This window comes from Stegostoma tigrinum, chromosome 32 (genome assembly GCF_030684315.1).
Source record: "Stegostoma tigrinum isolate sSteTig4 chromosome 32, sSteTig4.hap1, whole genome shotgun sequence".
In the NCBI taxonomy this organism is placed as follows: Eukaryota; Metazoa; Chordata; class Chondrichthyes; order Orectolobiformes; family Stegostomatidae; genus Stegostoma; species Stegostoma tigrinum.
Window position 1 is genome coordinate 32,139,990 of NC_081385.1, and position 21,213 is coordinate 32,161,202.

Sequence of the window (21,213 nt, forward strand, 5' to 3'; positions counted from 1 at the left end):
CTGCCATCCACCTATAGCAGAACTCAAATCAGCAAACTCTGTTACAATTAAAATTGCAAACATTTTGTGATGTTTATTTCTAATCTCATTTGCAGAACTTTTGCTGATTGAAATTGAAACTTTCTGCAACGGGACAAGGCGATCGCACACTTAGCACAACAACCAATCTTTATTTAAAAATAAATTTCAGTGATTTGAAAAATGGATTGACTTGAGGTCCAACCTTCAGAAAGAGGAATCCAAGCGGAATAGGCAAGGTCTGCTGTGAGAAAATGCTAAGGATAAACATTTGGGTGATTCCTTTTTGTTTAAAGATCCTATATATGGCAAACCTGCCCATTGGGTAAATTACATAGAATCTTTGCATTTTCAGAATACTTTATTAAAGTCAGTACAACGGGCTCAAATAGTTCTATTGCCAGCCATGCTAGAAATATTCAGCCAGATGTGTTTTCTGGATTGGCTGCTGTCTCATTCTCTCACTGAACTCCAAGAGTCTATAAGATTAATAAACAAACATCAGGAATGAAAGGAGCGTGCTCCAGTTACTAGAGTACTTTGTAAATACATTTTACATGTTTAGTATTCCTAACAAAACTTTTAGATGTTATTTTTAAATGTGTTCACAATTCACCTAGAAACAAGGAGCAAAATATTGAATTCGACCATGGCATTTAGTTTAATGATTCATCCACCCTAATTCAAACCAGTATTTTCTCTTTTGAAAATCTTTAGGAAAACACACTGCTCCAGACAAGTTTAATTTCTATGTTCCAGACAGCTCTCATTAATGAATCCTTGTTCTGAGCCTAGGGAGAGTGTTTTCCCTTGACTTGATGTCTAGGCAAAACATTTCTAAATGAGTGGAATTTTGTTTTAATTAAAGGACTTTAGTTATTGACTCGTACATGCTCCTCCACAGAATCTTGCCTTCAGAAGCAGGTGAGTAAAGCTATAGTGAACACAAAATAGACAAGAATGCTTCATTTGTGTTACATCATTTACTCTAATTGGAGCTATCTGCACTAATCCAACTTCCAATCCTAATCGCTTTATTACCTCAATTTTTAAAATAATGAAGTTCCCGCACAAGGCAGCTGAAAACTGCATGTTTTGCATTTAAAATGACCTTTGCCGTTAATAAGACAGAATGCCAACCCAAATTGAGATCCTTTTATAAAATGGGAGAGACAAGTTGAAAGTTAACAACACTGTTAGGAAATTGATGATATACAATGAAAGCACAATGCTTACCGTCCATTTCAGCATGATCTGGGTGTCGGTTATAGCTTCAGTATAAGCAATGTGAGGACCTGCGATTGGACGTGCTGAAAATGGATTGCTGAATCCTGCCACTTGATATGGTCGTGAAGCAGCACTTCTAGGACTTTCACCATAGGCGTTAATGGCAATCACACGAAATTTGTATGCAGCACCTATGGCACAAAAGTCCCCAGAAAGATGGGAGTAATAATTAGTGCAGCACAGGACAATTTGCTACAAGATCTCCTTACAGGACTGAGCAATGACTCTTGGCAGAGCGCTTAACTATTGTACTACAATGATATAAAATGAGACATGAGGGAGCAAAATCTGGAGGTCTTAGGGTCTAGTCGGATAGTGGTTATTTTACTAGAACAGTAACTTGGAAGCCTGGACTGCTCCAGAGAACAGGTGTACATGTTCCATTGTAGTCTCTCAATCTGAATTCAGTTGAAATGAAATCTTTAACTATATTGTCGATATCAGTAGAAGTTGTGATTTTTTAATAAAACTTTTTGTGCCCTTTAGGAAAGAAATTGTGTGATCTTCACCCAGATTACCTTGAGTGACTGTAGTTCCATACTAACATCAATTATCCTTTGAAGTGACAAAGCAGATCAACTTTAAGAAGCCATTATAAAATATGGACTTTAGTGATTCGAGAGAGGCTGGTCATCATGAGTGCACTGGCAATGCATGCTAGCCTTGCCAATAATGCCTATATCTAAAGAATAAGAATATTGCTCCTCATCATTATGCACCGATTCTTGCCAGAACATGATGTAGCATGTAAAGTCAGATTGTCTCAGGTGCAATGCAGTCACATTTAGATTGCTCAGATACACAATGCTTGGGCTGATACACGAAAGGCTACGTTAAGGGATGCGCTGAAACCTAATGTCTATCAGCCTGTATGACTGCAAACATTAATATTTTCAGGAGTAAAGTGAAAATACACAAGAAAACAGAAGTTCACAAGAACATAAAATCAGCTGTAACTGCTTGAGGTGTTGCTGCCTTTACAAGCCCGTCAGAATTTAATCTGATTACTCTGGGTCATTTTTTTTTTACCTGGTTCAAGACCACGGACTTCCACTGAGAGTTTGGATGGAGAGATGCTGTCTGCTGCCACTAGCCATTCACTGTTCCTTCCTATCCGTTTGTATTCCACATTAAACGAGGTGATGGGAGAGCCCCCATTTGCTCTTGGAATCCAAGTCACATACACAGAGGTTTCTGAGGCAGTTGAGATTGTAGGTCGGTCTGGTGCCTCAGGAACTAGATAGGAGAAAAAGATCTGTTAGAATTGGGTTGGAAAGCTTAAATCAGTTAACTACTGGGCTTTTGCAGAGAGTAAAAAGTGGCTTTTTGGCAAAATCTCCACTTCAGGACTGTAAATTTTCAGCTGTTCCAATGATCAGATGATAGCTTCCTATGGCCAAGGTAACTCTCATTCAGGCTTTTTCAGTTTGACTGATCCATCTTATTGGCTGCCAGAAGTACAGCCATTATTCAGAGTGCTGTCACAAGATTCTCACATTACTAAAAAATGAAGGTAAGTATTTCACAAAGAGCCCTTTAGCAGCAAAACAAATGTCTCAATGAGTCATTATATTAAACAAATCCACGCCTTGCATAAATGATTCAACAAAATTTATTGCAGATTTAGCATCTGGGAGATACTGCCTTAACCATTTTGGCTTCTGCACTCTGTATTAACAAGATACTTGGTTGCAGCATTTTAATGGCTCCTAAAAACTTAGATTGATGGTGACATCTTTAAAATTATTAATGTATAAGCAACAATTAGTATTGATCAAATGGTCAGCAGGTGGCCAATACTCCATAGAACAGGCCAAACACAAAGCGGTTGGACTTCAAAACTGTTGGCCATTTCTAGTCCTTTCAAGAGGATGTGCTGTCAAGTGATCTCACAAAGAAAGCAGGGAATGTCAGACTGACAGGTTATCAACTTAGCCAATCTCACAAAGTGCCTCCCAAACTGCTTTAGAGAGATGGCATTGGCAGAAACTTTGTGGTAGGATACAACCAGTATAGGCAGGAAGAAATAGGACAGAGCACAGGGAAAACATGTCAGATAGGGAAAATATTAACTTACTCTAATGTGTTACATACTTAAAAAAGCAGTTCTTGAGCTTTAGTTTCACGCTTCAATCTCACCTTTCAGATAATACAGAAGGCCTTCATTATCTCACGCTCCACACTAACTGATATTATGCTACATAAAATCGTTACATTACCAGTCAATTCAGAGAAACATTTTGGCCTGACCAATTTTGAAGGTTTCTAAAATCATGCACTGACACTAATATGTAATATTATTGATGCAAAGTTACCCAAACATCAGAAATTTTTATCACCACATTTTTATTCCAGTGTCCGCAGTTCTTGGTTTAATTTTAGAAATTTTTATTCTTGGAATATTAATCTTCAAAAATGAAGTTAGCCTCAAAATATTTGTTATGCACACTTGGTGCTCAGCTTTCATTATTTTAACTTGGAAGACGATTTAAGTTGTAATCATGTTCCATTTTTTAAATTTTAAAACTCTCCACTGTCTTCTGCCTTACTGATTCCACCATTTTGAATACATGAATAATGTTTGGGGAGAAAAGCCCTCATGTTTGATTTTCTAACAGTTTTAAAAGACTTTTTTCAGTAAACTGGCATGTCAGTGTCACAAACATAGCTAAGTGCATTTTTGACATATTTTCCATATCCAGCAGGAATGCCTTCCCTGGAATTGCATGTCCAAACAAATAAACTTGCTTACTATCAAAGCTAAAGATACCTGGAAAAATAAAGGCCAATCAATAATTCTAGAATATTTTAAGGCTGAAATGTAAAGTATGAGGTGCAGTATACAACAGTTTGGGTATGACAAAGCTCTCCACACTACTCCAACACTGACAAGAACAGGGGAGGAGTAGGTTATACAACCCCTTGAGGCTATTCTGCCATTCTACAATACCATGACTGATCTGATTGGTGGCCTCAACTACACTTTCCACTTGCCATAACTTTTAATTCTCTAGTCAAAGGAAAATCTTTAAAACTTGTCTTGAATATATTCAATGACGAAACCTCCACTGTTCTTTGGAAAAGGGAATTCCACATACTAAATTACCCTTCAACAAAAAGAATTTTGTCTCTCTTATTTAGGAGACCCTTAACTTTTAAACTACCTGCCTTGGTTCTAGACTCCTTGCACAATGGGAGCATGCTCAACAGCTATAAGATGCCATATATTTTGTATTTTCATGCAAAAAAAGCTGCCATTGTACTCAAATATACTACAGACATATCATGTACATTGAAATCAATAACACGTTAGTTTAGACTTCTGTCAAAATAATACTTACTGAATTCAGAGCAACTTTAAACAGCAAAGCAGAGAGCAAAGAAGACAGAATAAAAATGTTAGTAAAAGCATATTTTCAAAGCACTATAGTTTTTAGTGTTAAACCCAGTCAGGTGGCAACTACCCACTGAAATTTCCATTTAAATATATTTTAGATCAGATAATTTGAGAATGCAGAAATAAAGACCGAAGCAGCTCCAAACTCTAGCACTAGATGTCAGTAGCATTGTTAGCATAGACAATATTGCACTACATTTACAGTGGTAATAAAAGGCACTCAAAGCAAAAAAGACCAGAACAGATGAAAATGATCCCTTGAAACCAAACGTAGACTTTTGAAAATTTGACGTGGGAGTTTCAGCTGACTCCTGGTGCTGAAATCTCAAAGTGCAGGGTATTGCAGTTAAACCAATGTGAGGGAATTGTTATTAAAGAGAAATAGCTATATTTCTACTCTTGAAATCAGCAGTCTGCTCTTCATTTTAGTAGCAACAGAAACTTTTGCTGCACAGTGTCATAGAATTTGTTTTTGGAGATTACAGAATCATGTTACAAAGGTTACTCAGTGACGCAATGGGCAGTAGGAATGCAACAGCTGCTTTACTCTCCATTTCCACCATCCTTGACCACACATTCTGAAACCAAGAATGGTCAGTTAACTTCAATCAGGGAGCAGTATTGGCAGCAATCCTGAACTATAGGAAGCAGCTGGCCTCCAAATCAGTTTCTCTTCTCTGCCGTCATATTATCAAATGTTCCATTAAAATATCAGATAACAGTCTAAATACCATTAGCCCACCTTCACTGTTATCTTTCAGCATCTGTAATTATTTCAAAAAATTATAAACTGAAATCAAAAATACATCAAATAACTGAATTCATTTTCAGTAGAGAAAAATAAAAAAGGAAAGGACAGTACCAATATATTACCCAACATATAGATTTCATAGAGTCCATACAACTCAAACAATGTTGGTAAGTTTGGAGGTTTTGAGCCAAAGGGAGAGGTTGGAGTGGCTGGGGCTATTTTCCCTGGAGTGTGACTTGATAGAGGTTTACAAGATGATGCAAGGCATAGATGGAGCAGATAGTCAGTGGCTTTTTCCCCAGGGTAGAAATGATTACTCTCAGGGGACATAATGTTAAGGTGATTGGAAGAAGGTATAGGGGAGATGTCAGAGTTAGGTTCTTCACACAGAGTGTGGTGGGCATGTGGAATGCACTGCTGGCAGTTATAACTCAGTCAGATACTTTAAAGACTTTTAAGCGACTCTTGCACGGACACATGGACGATAGTAAAATGTAGGATATGCAGGGTAGATTGATCTTAGAAAGATTATAGGTCGGCACAACATCGTGGGCCGAAGGGAACGTACTGTGCTGTACTGTTCTATGCTCTACTGGAAGCTGAGGGGTGACCTTATAAAATCATGAGGGACATAGAAAGGGTGAATAGATAGTAGGGAAGTCCAAAACTACATGGCATAGGTTTGAGGTGAGAGGGGCAAGATTTAAAAGGGACCCAAGGGGCAAGTTTTTCCACACAGAAAGTAGTGCATGTATGGAATGAACTGCCAGAGGTGTTGGACCACGAGTCAGTTTTAGTGCTGTTACACCTGACTCTAACAGACTAGAACGTGCACCAGTATCAGTCTTCCCACCTAAAACTATGATCTTCAGTCTCCTTTCCCGTGTTCACCACTATCTCAACCAAAACTCATTCACATTGCCTCACCATTTTTACCATCTCCACTGCATTGCTTGTCTGCTTTTCTCATCTTCATATTGTGCACTGCCTATTATTTACGTTTGTAATATATTCTTTACAGAAATAATGAATTTCATATCATTCTTGCTTTCAGATCTCTCCATGGCCATGTCCCTTGCTGGTGCTGTAATCTCCTCCCATTCCACAAACCACAAATATAATTGTGCTCTCTTAATTCTGGATTTTTCACTCTGCCAAATTTTAACTGCTCCACCACTGTTGGCCAGCATTCCAAGATCATAAGCTCTGGAATGCTTTCCTGAAACTTCTCCACCACTTCTTGCTACTTTAAGATGCTCTTTATAACCCAGATCTGGCACAATTCTTTTGATTATCTACCTGTATTTCTCATGTAGCTTAAACGCCAAATGTTATTAATCTCCTGTGGAGTCTTTAGGCAGGGTTTCATTGCATTAAAGGTATGATTGACAGCCTGAAATTGAAAGTCAGCATGTTACCATTAAAGCTTGGTTATTTATTGAATTGAGACAAGAGTGACAGTTGTAGATCGAAATCCTCAGCAGCGCCTCAAGATGAGATTTTGGGGTTGCGAGATCTGAGCAGCAATGACTGCTGTTGAACTCTGACTGAGGGGTGCGAGTTTAAAGGTCCTTTTACATTTTCTTGTACCTTCTGGAAGGAGTGACCATAAAGATTGCCTTCTGAGGGCTTTAAAAAAAATCCTGAGAGTAGTATAGGTTCATTTTCTCTGTAGAGGATTTGTCTTTGACCAACTCTGCCCACTACCGTTCACCCACAAGGGCTAATGCCCCACACAGCAACCAAAACTTCCATGAAGTCCAACTATCCTTCCTTTCACATCTCCATGCTTATCAGGAATTGTAAACAATACCCACTAAATTTCCACTCTGAAGCCACGAAGTCTGAAGCATTAAAATGCTGGAAATATTTGGGAAGCACTGGTTTAAGGTTAGGATGAGAACTACAAATTGATAACTGAAACTAATGACTGATTGGATTTGGATTGTGGAACTGTTCAACTAATGTTCACATTGGATTTGAGTCTACACAAAGACCATAACAAACTAGGATCTAGGTTAGATTACTACTAAATGGGATGGGGAGGTTACTATTTCTTTGGATAAGGAATGGATTTGGGTTGATCAATTTTGCAGTCAGGGTTTGCTCAGACTAAGGTTAGATAAGATTTTTAACGGGGGAATTGAAAGAATTGGGTAAGGGTTAGGTTAAAGTCAAGCAAAGATAGTTACTGCTAAGCTACGGTTAAGGTCAAGTTTTAGTTAAGATCAGGGTTGACTGGCATCAACAACTTTCCAGCTGTGTAAAAAAAATCAGATGTTTCAGAAAAGTAAATACAGTATCGGGCCTACTGAAAAGCCTTACCTCTGCTGTGTCGTGCTGGATCATGGATTACCACACCAAAATTAGTGCTAGTCTTATCCTCAACTGGTGTTTGTTTGGGAACTCCGACGGGCTGCGATGTTCGAGAGTTTTTCCTTGAGGTGGAGGACCGCCCTGTCCAAGGCCAAGGGAATAGATATTAGCATCACACTGGAACTAAGGGAATGTATTATTCTACAGAAAATATTCACATCTTTGCTCAGCCATTACACTGAGTGTAGGACAAGGTGGTCTTTGATGAATACATAAAACAGAAGCAGAAAACTGTTCAGTTAATCAAACTTTGCCATTCAATATGATCACAGTTGAACGTGGGACTTTCAACTTGGTTCCTCACCTGCTGTAACATCCACAATTCCCTGAGTCACCAAAATCTATCCGTCTGAGCCTCAAGTAGTAGGAAATACTGAGTTAAGATCATAGGTACAAAAATTTAGATTTTAAATCAAAGTTTTTTGGTCAGCATCAACTAAGATCCTGCTGGTGATATCAATTTAAAAATCAACGATAAAATCACAGAAAAAAATCTACAATTACAACTTACATTGAATAAACCTTCAAACTGCTTGTTCACACCATATTATATGCGGGCCTAAATCTATCATCAAGAGCCATTTAAAAATGTATTTTGCAATAAGTATCACTGCATCTCAATTAAATTGAGAATTCTGGATTCTCACTACAGAAGCAGAAGCTAATAATTGCAGCTGGTCACTACCGTGAAGAACAGTACGAATCAAAAATTGAACCTCTGACTTTACTGATCTGTATAGATCAAAATCATATACTGCATATTTCCCAGTGATCCATCAGAAATGCTGGTGTCGGAAATCAAAAGAGTAACAAATACATCCTATACAAAATTGTTATCTTGTACCTTTGCCAGTTCGGAATGTCAGCATGGCTGGCTGTCCTTCACCAGAAGCGCTTCTTGCAACCATCAATACCTCATACAGACTAGAAGGCTCAAGCTCAGCAAGTTGCAATTCATTCTCACTGCCTGGAACTCGGATTGTGTACCAGTTTCCCAACATATTCCCACGATTGTCAAGCTACAATGAAAACAAAAATCTGATGTCAAATTTCCAAAATATCTTGCAGACTTCTGCGCTGTTCTCCTTTGTCCCATTCCCTGGCATTCTCAATGACCTGTTTGCTCACCTCTACCCTCCAAATAATATGGCTAACATGGGCCCAGGAAGGTTGGCATTCCACTACCGTTCCTGCTTCACCTGACAGACAGCTCTGAGCAAGAAACAATAATTCCCAACAAGTAAAATTGTAATGAGAGATCTGGCCAAATAAGGGATTCTGACTGATTTAAGAGCTTCTGTTGGCTGAGATGGAGGAAATTAATTTCTACATCAGTAACATGCGGCTAACAGTGGTATCCATCTGCAAATGTAGTGGGCAGAGGGAGGGGTGCCAAAACAATGTTATGCATTCTGTGTGAATGACTATGAGCTCATAAAATTAATGACAGAATTGGGGGTAATAATTATTGATCGGATTTATAATTTCTTGCAAATAAAAAAAACTTCAGAAGGTGCTCCTCTGTATTCTTGATCCTGCTTTTCTGTCTAAATAAGAGGCACCTCTTAAATTGATAATTTTATACATTTATACAGTACTTGTGACACCTCAATATATTTAAATGAGAAAAAATAATTCATGTCATTTATTTTGCTCCAGGTGCAGTGAATTTATGAAGACTTGCCAGCCAATAAACTCCCTGAATCAATAACTGACTTCTCTAACTTATCTCAAGGTAAGCCGGGTGGAGTCTGCAGACATAAAAGGTCCACGCAGGTGAAGTATGTGAGCATATTACAAGTTATAATTATCCTAGCCTTAGAAACAGTACATCATCATATTTAGTAGTTTACTTTCAAAAATGGCGAGAGATTTTGTATAAAAGTTTGCAGGTGTAATGGTTTCTCCAACGAAGAGGCCAATGAAGTGAAGGTGAGAGATATGTTATAGAACTAACTAAAAAAAGTGATAGAACGGACGTAGAAGTTGAAGTCACTGTGTGCGCTCGTGTTCGTAATATTCAGTTCGAGGAATTCATGACTCATTCAGGGCTTCATGTTGAACTCTTTGGGATTGGGCAGAAGGCAGACAGGTAAAACTAGGTATATATGGAAGTTGGCCTTCAAATTTGTAAGTAATGTAACTGACAGACAGCGTGCAGATGAAGTCTGAGGATTGATCGAAAAGGTGAGAAGGTTGGGAAATTAACCTGGAGCTCAACATATACTAGATATATAAAGTGGAGCTTAAACACATTAACGATTTCACATTCAAATCTAACAAACAAAAGAGATTAGAGGGGTATCACAAGAAATTACTTGCTGAGAATTTTCAGGATTTGTAGAGCTTGTCTGGAAAAGGTGGTAAGAATTGATTCTATGAATGACTTTAAAAGGGAGACAGATGATTCAGGGTGAAGTAGTTATACACTTATGGATGTGGGACTGAGTATATCTGCTCTTTCAAATGATGATCACAAGCATTATCGGCAAAATGGCCTCTTTTTGTGCTGCAAACTCTCATCCCAATAGATTATATTAAATCTTGAGCCTGGGTGTTGTGATGCAGTCCCTTCTAAGTCTTATCATGTGTGGTTGCGTATCAGCATCATACCTTGCGATATTTGACGAAGTAGGCATTGATGGGTGAGCCACCATCTTTTCCTGCTCTCCAAATTAAGTCATAGCTGTCTGGGTTGGTAGTATATGGAGCACTGAGAATGATGGGAGCATCGGGTGGAGTCTTTTGCGTGGGCACAGGGGAGATGGGTTCTTTCGTTGGCTGGTGTTCTGGTGACATAATGTCATAGGCATAATCATAGTCGATAGTTTCATCACCTTCATCACCCTGAACAATATCTGAACTTCTCACTGATGGTGTGGGCTCTTGGTCATCAACTCTGACCTTTGTTTCAAAGGGAACTGGTGGAAAATCAACAAAAGCACTGATTATTTTCAGAAGTCAGCCACTGGTGCCAATCGCAAAAATCTAAAAGCATGCGGAACGCTGACTGCTTAGCATTCCTCCTCGCCCCTCCCCCCACATTAAAATACCATTAGCTCAAACTAGTAAAGTTGCTATTCAGAGCCAGAGGAAACATGTTCCATGGTCCCCAGATGTTCAACTCACTGCCTGTTGCAAGAAAACCAACAAAAACTATCAGCATTGCTCATTTAATTAAAGCCAGATTACGTTTGCTCTTGTTTATTTATTTAGAATACCACAGGCAGCAGCAGGATAGGGGAGGATGGGCTACACTTGTTGAAACTGGCACGTCTCTCAATAACAAAGAAACTATCAATTCTGAGAGGCTGCCAGCACCTCTCAGCTGATCTCATAATAGTTATACTTGAGCATTCAGTTGTGAACATGCTTAACCCTGGATATACTGCTTACATGTTACAATTCAGATATTCTTACTGTGTAAAAGGTACTATATAACTTCTGGTTGTTGTTCTTGTGCTAGTACAGCTTTTAAATCAGAGCTGTCACATCATGAGATACTGCAACTACCTCCATAGGTATGATATTGATCTATATGGGACTGCTGTTAATGAGAATTTCCAGAAGGCAAAGCAAAATAGTTGTCCAGTAGAGCGATTTACTTCAGCTGAAACCCTACACTCAAGCTTGCAGCATTGATTTCAGACTGTTAACCTTTACAGGCTCATGCCAGAGAATTATGGCAATTATAACTTGAGAGACCAGGCAGAGCTTTCCTCAAAAAGATTTTGCTTTTTAGTGTTCCACCCAACATGGTAGCACAGTATAAGAGGCATTTGTTGATGCAAGCTGTGCTAACCTTATGCACATCTGGCATCAATCCCAGGTTGATAGAATCTGCTTTTCATGTGGCACATGTGAATTAAAGGTCCTACATGACAAAAGTTTTATTTTTAAAAGGGTGGACTGGACAATTTTGGGAACTGCAACTCCTGTTCTGTCACTCTCTGCTTTGCAGTTACCATGTTGGCAGTTGAGGAGAAATCATGCTGCAACAGGTGGCACACATCCCTTCCCGATCTTCTCAGCCTAGATACTACTCTTCACACCCTCTTTCATCATGAAAGAAGCACATAATGAGCTCTGAACCCTAGTGGCTGGTAATGCGAGACATGCCTCCAAATGACTACATTCTGCCTTTTTACATTTTGGGATCAGCATCAAGATATGGCATGGACTTGGTTTGATAGTTAAAATATATTGTCCGAGTAAGCAATATGGGAATATAAAGAGAAGCACCAGGTGATTGAACTGGGTTGTAAATATTGTGTGCTAATGGCAATAGCTTGTGAATTACAGTTACTCATGAATATAGTCAGTGATGTAGCTGACCAAGTTTCTTACGTAGCCAGTTACTATCTTCTGATTGACTGTTCAATCCCTTACCCTGTATAGGCAAGTGTGCAAGAAATAAAATTGTACAGTCTACTGTAAAATCGAAAATAATTTGCTTTAAAAATTTGTATATCCAAGTTCACCTAAGCAGTGCTACATTCATATATGCCACAACCACTGATTTACTTGCATGTGCACATGCAAACATTTAATAAAGAAAGTTTTCTTTTTAAACTGTTGATCATAGCTATGTGATGATAATATAGTGCAAACAAACAACTTTTCATATTTGCTTTATGAGGGCTTGAGGTGATGCGGAACACTCCAGCTGATAGGCATCCACGGAATTGTGTTGTTGTTTAGTCATAGGGTAGCGTAATTGGAATAAATGCAGCATTTTACAATGTTATTTTGTATAGGTCATTTTAAGAGTAAGTCAGATTGTCACACTCAATTTTTCACTAGGTTTCAACTAACTGAGGTTTCCCTGAAAACAGTCATTCCATTGTTTAATGCTTTGAGTCAAAGCTATGGCAGTGAGCTCACCAATGACATGGGGAACTGGGTAGTGCAGTGCCACACAAGTGTACGACTGAATCATTATCCATTCAACTTCAATCCACTGAGGAAAAAGTCCCCTTGCATTGATTACTCCAGAATGGTGAAGGGGGAAAACGGAGCAAGGCACGGTGTCCAGATGCAAGGACTCCAAAAGATATAAGTGGGTTATTGGTTTGGAGCCCTAAACATTTTAGCAGTCATACCCAAGTTCATTAATGACCAAAGCCAATGGCTAATTACATATCCAATACCAGGAATGACAGATTGAGGTAGGCAAATGCTACTAACATTCAGATAGGGGTATAACGTCAGTATATCATAGGGCAAAAATTGAATTTGAAAATTATAACTAGTTTGTTTTTCAATATGAGGCTAGTTGCAATGGGAACAATCCAACCCAATTAAGCCTACAAGTGTCACCATGGAAACTAAAATTGCCAAAATAAAGTAATTAACATACACTAATAGTATTCAATAGAAACACAGCTTAGTATCCATTGTACCCGGTGTGGCTTCCTCTACATTGGGGAAACCAAGCGGAGGCTTGGGGTCCGCTTTGCAGAACACCTCTGCTCGGTTCGCAACAAACAACTGCACCTCCCAGTCGCGAACTGTTTCAACTCCCCCTCCCATTCTTTAGATGACATGTCCATCATGGGCCTCCTGCAGTGCCACAATGATGCCACCCGCAGGTTGGAGGAACAGCAACTCATGTTCTGCTTGGGAACCCTGCAGCTCAATGGTATCAATGTGGACTTCACCAGCTTCAAAATCTCCCCTTCCTTCACCGCATCCCAAAACCAGCCCAGTTCGTCCCCTCCCCCCACTGCACCACACAACCAGCCCAGCTCTTCCCCTCCCCCACTGTATCCCAAAACCAGCCCAGCCTGTCTCTGCCTCCCTAACCTGTTCTTCCTCTCACCCATCCCTTCCTCCCACCCCAAGCTGCACCTCCATTTCCTACCTACTAACCTCATCCCACCTCCTTGACCTGAACGTCTTCCCTGGACTGACCTATCCCCTCCCTACCTCCCCACCTATACTCTACTCTCCACCTATCTTCTTTTCTCTCCATCTTCGGTCCGCCTCCCCCTCTCTCCCTATTTATTCCAGAACCCTCACCCCATCCCCCTCTCTGATGAAGGGTCTGGGCCCGAAACGTCAGCTTTTGTGCTCCTGAGATGCTGCTTGGCCTGCTGTGTTCATCCAGCTTCACACTTTATTATCTTAGTAAACACCCATGTCTCCAATGACCACTCACTAACCACACTCCCCTCAGTCTGCAATTGATCTCTTCTTGATTGGAATCTTTCTAATGGCTGAAATCACTCCTTTACACAAGTGGTCAGCTGCTTTTCTGATAACACTCAGGTAAAACAAAATACTTGGGCATGGTAAGTGTTGTATCAATCACTCGAAGTGATGTTTACAATATCATCACATGATCCGTAAGGACAGGGGAACAGCAAATGAAACTTACCAACTGACAGAAAGGCCTCTGCTTGTACTGAACCCATTTTGTTGGAAGCTTCACAAATGTAGAGTCCAGAACTTTCTAATGATGCAATGCGTATGTAAAGAGAACTTGATCCAGCTCTGGACATAGTGAGGTGAGGTGTATTGGAACTGGTACTTCCCATGCCAGACAGTTGACCATTCCGAGATTTCGACCGGAGAATATGGGAAGGGTGATTGCTGATTAGTCCGTGCCGATCAAACCAGCGGATGATAGGTGTTGGCTGACCAGTAGCATTGCAGGTCAATGTAACAAACTCTCCTTCAGTCACTCTCAAATTGGCAGGTGGGGAGGTAATCACAGGTTTTGTACCTTGATCTGTAATAGTAGTAAATCTGAGTTACTTGCTAAATTAAGTAATTTTTGAATTTACCACAAATTTCATGAATTAGCATGATGCCTTTGGGAAATAACTGCTCAATCCCCAGAGATGTGCCTTGACGGCAGGAAATTTAATGGGGTCCTGCTATCATCTGTTACACAGTGAGTGTTACAGCTAAGTGAGCTGCTGTGGCCTTTAGGCTGTAGTCATCCTTCCCCTCCTTTCTTTGTCAAAATATTCCCCAATTAACTCAAAAAAACAGCACTTTGAAGAAATCCTGCATGCATCAGTACCTTGAAAAGTGGAAGTTAGCTGTGGAATCAAAATATGAAAGGAAAAGCAAAGACTTGGGTATCTGTTGTCAACTTTAACTTCTAGTTATTGAAGAAGATTGCAATTCATGTACTGACATGCAAGATAAATACAGCATGCAACACTACACTGCTCGCTCAATGCTGCTTCTTTATACTTGATGCTCCCAAGAATCACACTCCCCAGCAGCACTCAGAACTATTTCATCTGGCAACCCTTACTTCTGGTTATTGTGCTGCCTACAGGTTATAAACTGCCAATACTGCTCTTCCTTTTGTCACTGCCTGAGGATTTTGGGCGGTGGATCAAAATCTTGGAACCACTTTTCTATCAGCCTGTTGCTGTATATTGCATGGACTGCTGCAGTTCAAAGTGGACCTTGTCAAGGACTAGCAGGGATGGGGACAAATGCTGCTATGTTCAAGATTGAATAAACAAAAACAAATCTTTTCTCATTATAATTCCATCTTGCATAAAGTGTGACACACTTGGTCTTTAAGAGTCGTATTTTGTCCTTTTTGTTTTCAAAATGAACACAGGATGAGACAAAGGTGTCCAGCTGTATGTTCCAAGATAATAACAGTTTGAGGCACCTTGGGATTTTTTGTTTAATAAGCTGGAACAGTAGGAGCAGCATGAAGAGGTGCGGTCAAGCTCCCACAGAGCCAGGATTTTCATTTAACTTTCAGTAGCTGTTGGGGTTTGGAAGCTGCTATACATCTCTCCCTGCTACAGCAAAACACTTGAGTTCTCTTTTGGAGGTTTTCTCTTAGTGTTCTTTCCTCCTGGACTGAAGAGCTGACTGTGAGACAAAGATAATAAAATGTGAGGCTGGATGAACACAGCAGGCCAAGCAGCATCTCAGGAGCACAAAAGCTGACGTTTTGGGCCTAGACCCTTCATCAGAGGGGGGGATGGGGAGAGGGAACTGGAATAAATAGGGAGAGAGGGGGAGGCGGACCGAAGATGGAGAGTAAAGAAGATAGGTGGAGAGAGTATAGGTGGGGAAGCAGGGAGGGGATAGGTCAGTCCAGGGAAGACGGACAGGTCAAGGAGGTGGGATGAGGTTAGTAGGTAGCTGGGGGTGCGGCTTGGGGTGGGAGGAAGGGATGGGTGAGAGGAAGAACCGGTTAGGGAGGCAGAGACAGGTTGGACTGGTTTTGGGATGCAGTGGGGTGGGGGGGGGGGGGGGGGGGGGGGGAGGAGAAGAGAGCTGGGCTGGTTGTGTGGTGCAGTGGGGGGAGGGGACGAACTAGGCTGGTTTAGGGATGCAGTAGGGGAAGGGGAGATTTTGAAACTGGTGAAGTCCACATTGATACCATATGGCTGCAGGGTTCCCAGGCGGAATATGAGTTGCTGTTCCTGCAACCTTCGGGTATCTCTGACTGTGAGACAATCTATTTTACTGAATTTGCCTTTGCTGATGGTGTATTTGTGACATGAAAACAGCTATTTGTTATCATCTACTATTCTGTCAAGTTTTCCAATGGAGTTAAGTTATTCCAATTCTTCTTTTGTTTTATTCTTAGAGCAAAAATACAAGTGTGTCTTGCTTCAAGCCTGGTAGTGTGACAAACTGAATTGCAACTGGAACACTGTCAGAAACTTGCCTTTAACAATAAGAAAAGGTTGAGATCTAGGCTATCTTTTTTATATATTTTGAGAGGGTTTTATCTGGTCCATAACTGAAGTATCCACAGATCTTGCAGTGCCATATACAAACTTTACTCTTCTTGAATAATATCAACTAACAGAAGTTGGCTACAAATAACTGACTTTTTGGATTCCTCTTGAACACTTTCTTTTCACAAATTTTGCCCTTTTGGTGTGGCACTGATGGATGTGGTATCTCACCAAAGTGGTCATTCTTTACAGGAGAACCTGAGTAGCAACCAGGCAATTTGATGATGGGAGTGGGGGGGGAAGCCAATGTCAAACCTGAATCCAATACTGCCTAAAAGACACACAGACTCATTTTCTAGGTTACTGTGTAGCAAGAGCCGAGTGAATATTCCCTCAACACAACTCCTGGAAATAAACTTCAACCTGTAGCCTTCCCTGTTGCCAGTCCAGCTGCTGTCAATTTATACAGCACAGACTGGGAACTAACCTAGAATCCACTTGGTATCATACAAAGCAGTGAGTGCAACTGCGCAGCCAGTGGGCACATTCTATTTTTTCCACAAATAATGAAGAGAAGAACAAAGATTTTACGAAGTGAGTGCAAAATACAGATGCTAGGCAAAAGACAAAATGAAGAGGAGAAAAGGTTAATGAGATATAAGAATTCAGTTACAGGACAAGAACACCTTCCAAAACTTGTAAAGGAACAACTTTTTAAAGAACACATCATACTTAGAGAAGAAAGCTTCAAAATCAGTTTGGTTTTTTGAACTGAGTTTCACAATATTCTTAGTGCTAGAGGTCTGAAAGAACAAACTTGTTTTCACTATTATACTACAGACAATCACATCTGTTAATTTATATTTAACAATAGTTCACAAATGAACGATAATTGGACAGTGTGTTTTCTTTGATGGTTCAGGAAGGAATATTGACCAAGATATAGACAGCACTTCCTTATCTCCTCTTGGGGGTTTAATATACAGAGGAAAGACTGGACTATTGGAGACACTATTTTCAGAGTGACATTAAACCGAAGGCCTGATTAATCTTCCTCAAATTTAAAGGAGGTTTAAACTCTCAACCTTCTGGCCAAGCGGCACATGCTTCCATTGGACTCGGGCTGACAAGTTGATGATACGAGGTGGCTTGGGCAATACAGGTCAAAGTACCAGATAATTTCAAAGCATTGCTGAATACTAGGCTTGGTTGAGGAGATTCCCTTCACATTTTACTGTACTAACAGATGGAAATATTACATATGTTAAAACTAATAATCTGTTATGTTTTTCAGACTGATAATAATGAGCTTAAAATCTGGGTGGAAAGGATGGAAGGAACTTTCTCTGTTGAGATGATGTGTACCTGATTGGACTATGAGCCTAGCTGACGACTGCGTTGAATCAATCTTATTTTCCACCATGCACTGATACATCCCAGCATCTTCAGCAACAAGTCCCACAATCTTTAGTCTGTTTCCAGAGACGAAATGACGAATGCCAGTTTGAATAGTGACTGCATTGTGGTACCAGGTGATATTGGGCCATGGATTTCCATGATAATCACAAGCTAAACGTGCTGTAGATCCTGCGGAGAGTGTCAGCTCCTGCAGTCCTTTGACGATTGTAGCAGGCTCTAAGGAAAGAGTAAAATAATTTTACATTTAAGCAGATTCTTCTGACAGAAGTACTAAACAAAAACAAAACTGCTAGGTACTCATAACACCTCAGTCTAAAGTTCTCCCACTGCATACCACTCTCTCCCTCTCCAACAATACTCTGTATTTGAGCCTGTTCTTGTTAAATCTAGTTGATCTGTAATTAATGTTGTATACTGTGCACAGATTCTTTTCCAGTCCGTAGGGTAGAATTACATTTGGTGCTGTTCTTCCACATATTTTTAAATACTCATGTGCCATGTGCTAACTTAGATACAGGTGACGATAATTTCTACCTCTGGACTTCAGATGTTAAATTTTAACGTGGATGATTCCAGTGATTTGGAGGCTATTTTAAGGAGGAGCACAGTACTCAGTTAATGGCTTCCAAGCAATCTGCATTGTTAGTACTCTGTGGGTCACAATTCATTTGTGATGAATCACAGCAACGAAGTACATCAGTAGTATAACAGGACAATATATATTGGCGTCCAAAAAGCCAAGAAATTAAAGAGAGCATCTAAATTACATTTACATGAGTAATCAGCTTGTTCATGATTGTGTGGGTATGGAGGGTGACAGCCAAAGGTCCCCCCCCCGCCGTTAGTCCGTTGTATTTAACTTCAGCATATTGCGAATATCGCAAAATCCCTTAATGTAAAAACAATGGCCAGTTTGCAATTTTGTGCACACAACAGAGAACTGTGTGTGCCAAGAGCACCAATCAAGAATTCAGGTGCTCAACAGTCAAATACCACAGTTTAGTTAATAGCGGTGAAGTGTGCAGACAGCATAAATCTGCAGTCTGCCAAAGGGTCTCCGTTACCGTGGGAATATAAACCAGACAGATTTCTGCTCCAGAGATAACACAGTGTGGAGCTGGAGGAGCACGACAGGCCAGGTATTATCAGAGGAGGAGGAAAGTTGACGTTTCGGGTTGGGACCTTTCTTCGGAAATGCTGCCTAGCCTGTTGTGCCCTTCCAGCTCCACACACTTATCTGACTCCAGTATCTGCAGTTCTTACTACCTGAGATTTCTGCTCCAGGTTGTCCTTCTGCAATCTGAGTTAGTGCAGTGGAGGGCAATATTAATATTGGACACAACAGTGATACCAGATATCTTCACAATAAAACTCAGGAGATGAAGTACAGCCATTTAAGTTGACGCAGTGGAGAGTATGCTGGCACCAGGATAGCCACAGGCAACAATGAACCAGCACCCTCAGCAGAAGAGGGAAGAAGTTGGAAAAGGGGAAGAACTGATATAAATAGGAGAAACTCACTTACCATGAACAGTAACTGTGTAGTTTGCTGACACTAGCTCCCCCATTCCATTTTCAGCAATACATAAGTAACTCCCAGCATCCAAAGTTTTGCTCTGATCAACAACCAGGTTATTGTGAAAGAGTTTCCACCTCTTGTTGCTAGATAGTTCTCTACCATCTTTTAGCCATCTGACTTGTGGGGTGGGGATGCCACTTACTACACATTCTAGGATCAGAGGGCTATGCTGAATCACTGTTATATTCTGTGGAGTTGTAGGAAAAATAATGCGTGCAGAGCTGTTTGTAGGACCTGTGGGGAAAAAAGTGGGAGAAATCACGATCTGCACTGTTTAGGCATCTCAAAACAGTTCAGTCAAATAGGGTTCATGCATTCTAACATTCATTGTACAGAGGGCATCGAAACAAAGTGAAGGAGCACACAGAGAAAAGGAAAGAACACATGCAACTGCTGTTGATAAGGCAATAATGTGACCAAAGTGCAAGTGAAAAAATGTTACACAGAAGACAAAGCAAGTCAAATGTTGGAAGATGATGTGACAAAGGAAAAGAATGGGTGTCTGAGAGAGAAGAATTTATGCCAAAACAAAAACCAGAGAGAACAAAATGGAAAGTGATAGTCAGCAGCGGAACACAAACAAGGAGGAAAATAGAACTGAGGGGGAATGTGAAAGAGAGAAACTAAAACACTAAAGTGCACTGATAAAAGTTAAGGATACATGCAAAGATGACAAAAACACATTCACATTTAAGCCCTCTTTCATAAATCAGACTGAACACGATACCATCAGATAAAACAGTTGTTTATTTATTAAAGGAATATTAGTGAGATGTTACCTACCATGTTAAACAAAAAACAAACAATGAATTAGCAAAACAAGATGTGGGCTCTGCTCTCCTTTCCCAAGGGTGCTTTTATCAGGCAACTTCAAAGTTGCTTTTCAGACATACAGGCGGGTTACAGCTTAACTCACAGAGGAAGACCATCCTTCCATCTGTTTTGTTTCCCATTCCCTTTTTATAATGCATCCATTCCAGTATGGCTACGAGCACTGGCATCTACTTGACAACATGGGAGATTGCTCATGTATGTGCTCTATATAAAAAAAAGCAGGACAAATCTAACCAACTGACGCTCCATCAACTACTCTTGCTCATCAGTAAAGTGATGCAAGGTGTCGTTAACAGGGCTATCAAACAGCACCTGCTCAGTGACGTCTAGTTCGGTTTCCGCCAGGCTCATTCAGCTCCTCACCTCATTACATCCTTGGTTCAAGCATGGTCAAAACAGCTGAATTTCAGAGGTGAGGTGAGAGTGAATGAACTTGACATCAAAACTGCATTTCTTTAACGTGGAATCAAGGAACCCGAAAAAAAAACCCAGCGCCATGCTTGACAAGAACGGTTGTAAAGTCCAACTTTTTTCTCTGCTTTTATATTTTCCTATCAATTGAACAGAAGATAAAGAAGCTCTATTCAAGAAATTTCGTCTTTATTCATTTTGTAATCCAAAATGGGGCAGGATTGTGGCAACAAAACACTTCCCACTTAATACTTTCCCAAATACATGTGACAATAAAATCATTCAATAAGTTTTCCGCTGGTTAGAGTCACACCTAGAACATAGCAAGATAGCGGTGGTTGTCGGAGGACAGTCATCTCAGCTCCAGAGCATCTGTGCAGGCTAGGGCACAGGGTAGTGCCCTATGCCCAACCATCTTCAACTGCTTCATCAACGACCTTCCTTCCATCATAAGACCAGAAGTGGGGCT

General features: G+C 40.3%; 1 protein-coding gene across 1 annotated transcript in view; it reads right to left on the reverse strand.

The window, feature by feature from the left end:
* Positions 1 to 21,213, reverse strand: part of LOC125466874 (cell adhesion molecule-related/down-regulated by oncogenes) — a 157,408-nt gene that overhangs the window by 27,345 nt on the left and 108,850 nt on the right. Inside the window, exons 3-10 of the mRNA XM_059639049.1 lie at positions 19,446 to 19,733; positions 17,867 to 18,136; positions 14,209 to 14,562; positions 10,443 to 10,750; positions 8,674 to 8,848; positions 7,779 to 7,910; positions 2,335 to 2,541; positions 1,255 to 1,436 (exon numbers count right to left, since the gene is read on the reverse strand). Of these exons, the coding sequence (XP_059495032.1) occupies positions 1,255 to 1,436; positions 2,335 to 2,541; positions 7,779 to 7,910; positions 8,674 to 8,848; positions 10,443 to 10,750; positions 14,209 to 14,562; positions 17,867 to 18,136; positions 19,446 to 19,733 (1,916 nt within the window). The remainder of the gene's footprint in view (positions 1 to 1,254; positions 1,437 to 2,334; positions 2,542 to 7,778; positions 7,911 to 8,673; positions 8,849 to 10,442; positions 10,751 to 14,208; positions 14,563 to 17,866; positions 18,137 to 19,445; positions 19,734 to 21,213) is intronic.